Source organism: Podarcis vaucheri (assembly GCF_965113315.1).
Source record: "Podarcis vaucheri genome assembly, chromosome: 2".
NCBI lineage: Eukaryota > Metazoa > Chordata > Lepidosauria > Squamata > Lacertidae > Podarcis > Podarcis vaucheri.
Genome location: NC_138760.1, coordinates 36,512,129 through 36,518,128, shown reverse-complemented (window position 1 = coordinate 36,518,128; position 6,000 = coordinate 36,512,129). Strand labels below are relative to the sequence as shown.

The 6,000-nt window shown below is 39.6% G+C and overlaps 1 protein-coding gene across 6 annotated transcripts in view; it reads right to left on the bottom strand.

The window, feature by feature from the left end:
- Window positions 1-573: 573 nt before the first annotated feature.
- SPAG9 (sperm associated antigen 9) overlaps window positions 574-6,000 on the bottom strand; it is a 76,516-nt gene continuing 71,089 nt past the window's right edge. For all 6 annotated transcript variants that reach the window (XM_082211024.1, XM_082211026.1, XM_082211025.1 and 3 more), the window contains one exon: window positions 574-4,251. In XM_082211024.1, the coding sequence (XP_082067150.1) occupies window positions 4,136-4,251 (116 nt within the window). In that variant the 3' untranslated portion in view covers window positions 574-4,135. The remainder of the gene's footprint in view (window positions 4,252-6,000) is intronic.

Here is a 6,000-nt window from a genome sequence, read left to right as displayed (position 1 = left end):
CTTTTAGGTTAGCCACATGATATCCTTATTACATACAGTTAATAGGGGTGCAAGGTACCTGCTAGAAAGCACTGTTTAGGGAAGCTTTTAATGTTTAATAGACTATTGTATTTTAATATTCTGTTGGAAGCCGCACAGAGTGGCTGTGGAAACCCAGCCAGATGGGCGGGGTATAAATAATAAATTATTATTATTATTATTACAAAGGGTGCCTTGAGTCCTCCTTTCTCCATGCATCTCTTCTACTCAATAATGACATGAAGACCTTACATACTTCAACAATATGAATCAATGGTGCTTACAAAATGACATTTGGAGTTTTGTCTTTTCATTATTGTTATTAAGTGGCTGTTACCATGGCCAATTTGGTCAGGTAAAGTATGGGGTTGCATAGGTGTAATCACCTACATTTCCTTAACCACACAAATACATGCTGAATACATGACAGCATAAAAATCAATCTGTGGTCATCTTTGCATTACTCTTGCAAAAAGCTATTTCTGACAAGATGGAATAAATCCTTAATTATTATAACCTCATCACAGGGGTGTAAGAAAGACACTAAAGCAAGGATGCGTTTCATATACATATTTATATATATTTCATGTACAAAGTTACATTCTGAACCCCCAAGGATTCAATAATAAATACTGAAATAACTTCACTGCTATATGAGCTTTCTGGCTCACAGAAAGAAGCCTCAAGTTTTAAACAGACAGCAATTTTAATGCTGCAGTATCCATCTCAAGGTTACAGAGGCAATTAAAATTCAGCATAAAGTGTCTAGACAACATTTTCAGAAAAATTAAAGACCATAAAATGTGTTAAAACATGTTTAAAAGATTGAGAAATGTGCAGCAAAGAAATTGTTAGAGGGAAGGAAAAATATTTAGTGGATAGAACAAAGTTTTGAGGTGCAACATAGGTTGTTACAATATGGCATAACCCTGTTAGGAAAATAAAGTTAGCATCCACAAAGAAATGTGTTTTTTCCACTCTGTGTCATTTTTACAAATTTAGGATCTTTATAAGATCCTTTATGCACAGGGTCAACTGCAAGAGTGCCAAGTCAGTTTCAGTCCTTTGGTAACTTTCATAATACTCACATGGAAATAAATATTCAGTTACACATTATCTTCAAGACACCATGTTCATTAGAACAGTTAGCATATTAGAAGATTATAAAAACATTTTGTAGTTACTAAGGCAGCCTATGATAAAGTGTCTACACTCTGCCAGTTCTAACTGACCCAACGCAGGAAGACCTTACAAAGAAATGAACAGTATGGCAGGATATATAAATTTCATTTTACCTTTTACCATGCAAGACACATCTATTCAGACAAATCATGTGCTGCATATTTTTGTGCTTGAAATGCTCTCTCAAACTATTAACAAACTGTTAACTATCAAGAGATTCATTCCAACTCCTGATTTTAGAACTATGAGTACGTGATACATAAGACATTCTCAAAACAGATTATTTATTCTTTTAGGCAATCATTTGATGCATGAAATTTAGCGAGCTTTACCACCTATCGTTTAAAAAGTGCGCTGGAACGGGGAGTGTTTAAATCTTAGTGAATGGTGGTGACGTCCACCATCTAAACCTGCTATTCTTTACGACAAGGGATACATTTAAAAATGAACAAGGGAAAGAGAACATGTGCCAATCTCTCACTTGCACTGAAAAATAGTGCTGAAGTCTCTGCTGGACCGTTGACTCCTCTGCTGTGAATAGCACTTGACTCGATGAGAACAGAATGGCTCAGTTTACTCACTACAACTGGCAAGCTATTAAAAATGCTACCCAGGTGCATCTATTGTCTGACAGCAGTGAAGCACTTCGGAGAAATAGCTCCTTAATTTAAAAAAAATAATAATTAAGGAAAGCACCACACTAAAATGGAAAATAAGTATGTTTTTCCAAGAATGTGAATGTAGCGATTCAGCCACCCATAAACGATCTGGAGAATACTTTCCAAGAAATCATACCATGAAAGGATTACAGAGGTGCCCACAAGAGTGCAGGATTTAAAGTTGATGGGCTCATGAAACTGTGAAGAATTAGTGAGCATTTCATTTGGACACACAATATTACATGCTGTACATACAGCTAGGAGTGGGTAGTATAAAAGCCAAAATGTGTGTCTTGATACAGTTCTCTGTGCCAAGTTAGGCACATGCAGCAAAAGGCCTTTACCCCCTCTGAACATCCTCTCCAAATTGAATTGCATTCTCTCCAGTATTGGATAAGTGCTTGGATTTGCAACACAAATGAGTGTGGTGTATTTATGCACGTGAGAGCATTCTGGAAAACAAAGACGAGAAAAAGCTACATGCTTTTCTGGATCTTCCATAAGGTTTTTAGATCAGGGTTCGTTTTCTCAAATTTTCTAAACACAGTTTAGCCATTTGAAAATGTTGAGTAAATTGTGATCACTTATCGCTTTTGGCATATTGGAGGAAAAAATTCTATTACCAAAGACATTCAATAAATTTTAACCACACATTTCATGGTCTAAATACATACTTACCAGAACTTATCTGTTGTGTACAAAATATGGTGCTTAAAAAGTATTTATACATATAAATCTATAACCAATAGACCTGAATGTTGTTTTACTAATTTTTTTTTAATCAGGTAAGACGCTCATTTCTTTTTTTAAAAAGCTGCCTAAATAAATATTTACACAATAGATCTCAGCTTAACATGATTTTAAAAAAATTAATGTGTGTGTGTGTGTGTATATATATTATATATAAATACATGTTTCCTTGACAGATCCCAAACTGCTCCTATTGCATAAAAATGTTTAGGCAGTTTTTCAAGACTGTTCCTTTACTTAATTTGAAACGCTTTTGAAAATCTTCCATTCTGTCACTAAAATCTGCTCCCATCTAATGGGAATAGCCACAGTCTCTTGGCAGGTACCAGATGAACATTAATATTTTAATTCATACTTTCCAAGAAATGAAATATTAGGAAGCTGCTACACCTTTTAAGGAATTAAAAGGCTAGCATTCAATTGGGGAAATCTGTAGCAAAGGAGATCACGCTTTCCAAAGCTTGTAGTAAAACAGAATGAGTTGGATGGAGTTATTTTTGTTTCCTCAGACTCGGGGGTAGACTCCCAGACCATTTACAGTGATTCTGTCCCATTAACGTAAGTGACCACACCATTGCAAGTGATCGGCAACTCTCTGCATACAATTTCACATACATAGTTAAATGGATTATAAACAACAATGCATCTGGAACCAATTTAGGGGTGATTTTTCACTTGAGTAGTTAAAAGCTCTCAGCTAATTTGCTCCCTATTTGAGTCTGTTTACGTCACGTATCATGAACCTGACCAGCTGGGATCCAAGATGATAGGTGTGCAAAGGTGACCTATCCTCTGCCCAAGGAACATACAATCAGGCTGCAAATAATTCTAAGAATATTCTTTGAGATTAATCAAGATGGGAACAGCTTGATTACGTCCCAAGTACATAGGGAAACTAGGAAAGGATTCTCCCCATAAAATACCACAATTATCATTATTAAGGGCAGTACTTTTCATCTTTAGTGCTACTGGCAATTAAACAAGAAACTTTATGTTATCAGCCCATGGACCTTGATATGAGCAAAGCACATTCAATACATCAGGGCAAACAAGCTTGGGAGGATTTAGAAGTGAAAAAATAAAGAACTTACATCTTGTTTTAATCCTCACCGAATGCACAGAATGACACTTAGATATAATTCATCTGATATTTTTGAAACAGTACACCGGAAATAACTTTGCTGTTTTACTCAAATGTGCAGATGAATTCAAGATGCTTCGACTAAATTTGTTGTAAAAGTGGCACCATAAAATAAACTGAATTCTATTGCAGTGGGGCATTTGGGAGACCTAATTACTGTACAGCATTTGTCTGGGGAAACCAATTTGTTCTCGCTGCGTAACACTGATGCAGTAAAACAGCACAAGCAAATTTCTTGTATTGTTAAGGTTTGAGAGGTATGTGATATAAAGTCAAATGGCAAAGAAATGCTCAAATGTAGTGAAACAGGTTCCACAGAAACAAAATGAAAACAAAAGACATGCAAAAGCTTTTGCAGTCTCAAGCCGCTTTCCGAGGGAGGGGCTTATTCACTGCCGCACATAACCTGCCACACTATCAGGTGGCTCCTCTCAGCTTTGGCTACAGAAGGCTCTAGTTGTAGTGCCTCTCCAAGGATTTCTGATTCACCAACTTCATCACCTGGGAAGGAAGGCAGAACATTTTATGTGAACAGGTGATTCCAGGGGATACAAAGAAAGGCTGCAGTAGCCCACTAGAAATTTGAGTCCAAAGGAAAAACAGCTGTCGCCTGAACTCAATGAAAACAGAAATATTACTAAAATACACCATGTTGCAGGTTATGTATGTATGCACATAATAGCACACATATAACCCATTGCCATCTGTTGCCCGCCATGTCTGCAATGGTACTGCTAAAGTTTAAGAACCAGAGAGCTCTTAAAGAATACAACAGTAGCCTGCCCCTAACACAAATGGGTTTCTCTTCTCATTATTATTTGCACTTCAAGACCCCCAAGCCACCCCCAGGATAATAAAGACACAAGGACACAGAATTTAGGTTAGTCTTAATGGGCAAAATTTAGGCCACAACTTTATTGGTTACAGAATGTGAGCGGTATTGACTTGGGCATTGCATCCACAGACTATATCTGACTCCTGCCCGCCTTGCAGGAAGTCTGGAAGGGTAAATCACCAGTAGGGAGAGCCCCGCCGATGTGGGTCAACTCGAGCCCCCCTGGGTTCCTGCTGGGGTCATGGCATAGCCCTAGCCCCTCCCCGGGCTTCAGACAAGAGCCACACCCCTGGATCCCTTTAACGGAATACCCTTACACATGATTCCAGAGTCGCGCCGTGGTTTAAATTGGCCCCGGCCACGCCCCCACAGCGTCCTGATTGGTCGTCTGGCAAATGGCGTGGCCGGGACACCCTCAGTGTGACATGGGATGCTACCCTGCACCGTGCTGAGGCGGGGGTGGCACCTGGTGGCCCAAGCGCAACCCGGTCTCACTTGGAAGCAAAAGCCATTTATTAAACTTGCCAGACACATTTGAGAAGCAACTCAAAGCGGCTCCCAACAATAAACAAATAACACATATGTGAAAACCAGCATGAAACAGTGACAGAAAAAAATCTAAACTCTTTTGTAGTCTCCTGGCAGTAATCTGTAACAAGCAGCATACCAGAATTAGGTAAAGATAAAGGGACCCCTGACCATTAGGTCCAGTCGTGGCCGACTCTGGGGTTGCAGCGCTCATCTCGCTTTATTGGCCGAGGGAGCTGGCATACAGCTTCCGGGTCATGTGGCCAGCATGACTAAGTTGCTTCTGGCGAACCAGAGAAGCGCACAGAAATGCTGTTTGCCTTCCCGCTGGAGCGGTACCTATTTATCTACTTGCACTTGACGTGATTTCGAACTGCTAGGTGGGCAGGAGCAGGGACCGAGCAACGGGAGCTCACCCCGTCACAGGGATTCGAACCTCTGACCTTCTGATCAGGAAGTCCTAGGCTCTGTGGTTTAACCCACAGCACCACCCGCGTCCCTATGCCAGAATTACTAGGAACAAAATTGGAATAATTTGTATAATTCAAAACAATCTGTTTTATGAAAGGGGGAGGGGGAAATCAAATGTTCTGATAATCACAGGCTTGAATAAATGGGATTATTTTTTTTAAAAAAAGGGTTTACTAGCCATAAACTATGGAAAGGTGCATCAGGTTCATACCTTCATCACCGCATTGCTATCAAAACTAGGAACCCAGAGTGGGATTAAGTGGAAAACAGGGGAGGCACAGTGATGGGATTAGTTATCAATGGCTTCCATGGAGTTTTATGGGACACTGTGAACTGGTTGCAATTTGAGACACAGCCAGAGATGAGGTGAGTAGTACCTGCCGCTTGTTGAGGATATTTGACGACCCATCAGGCCG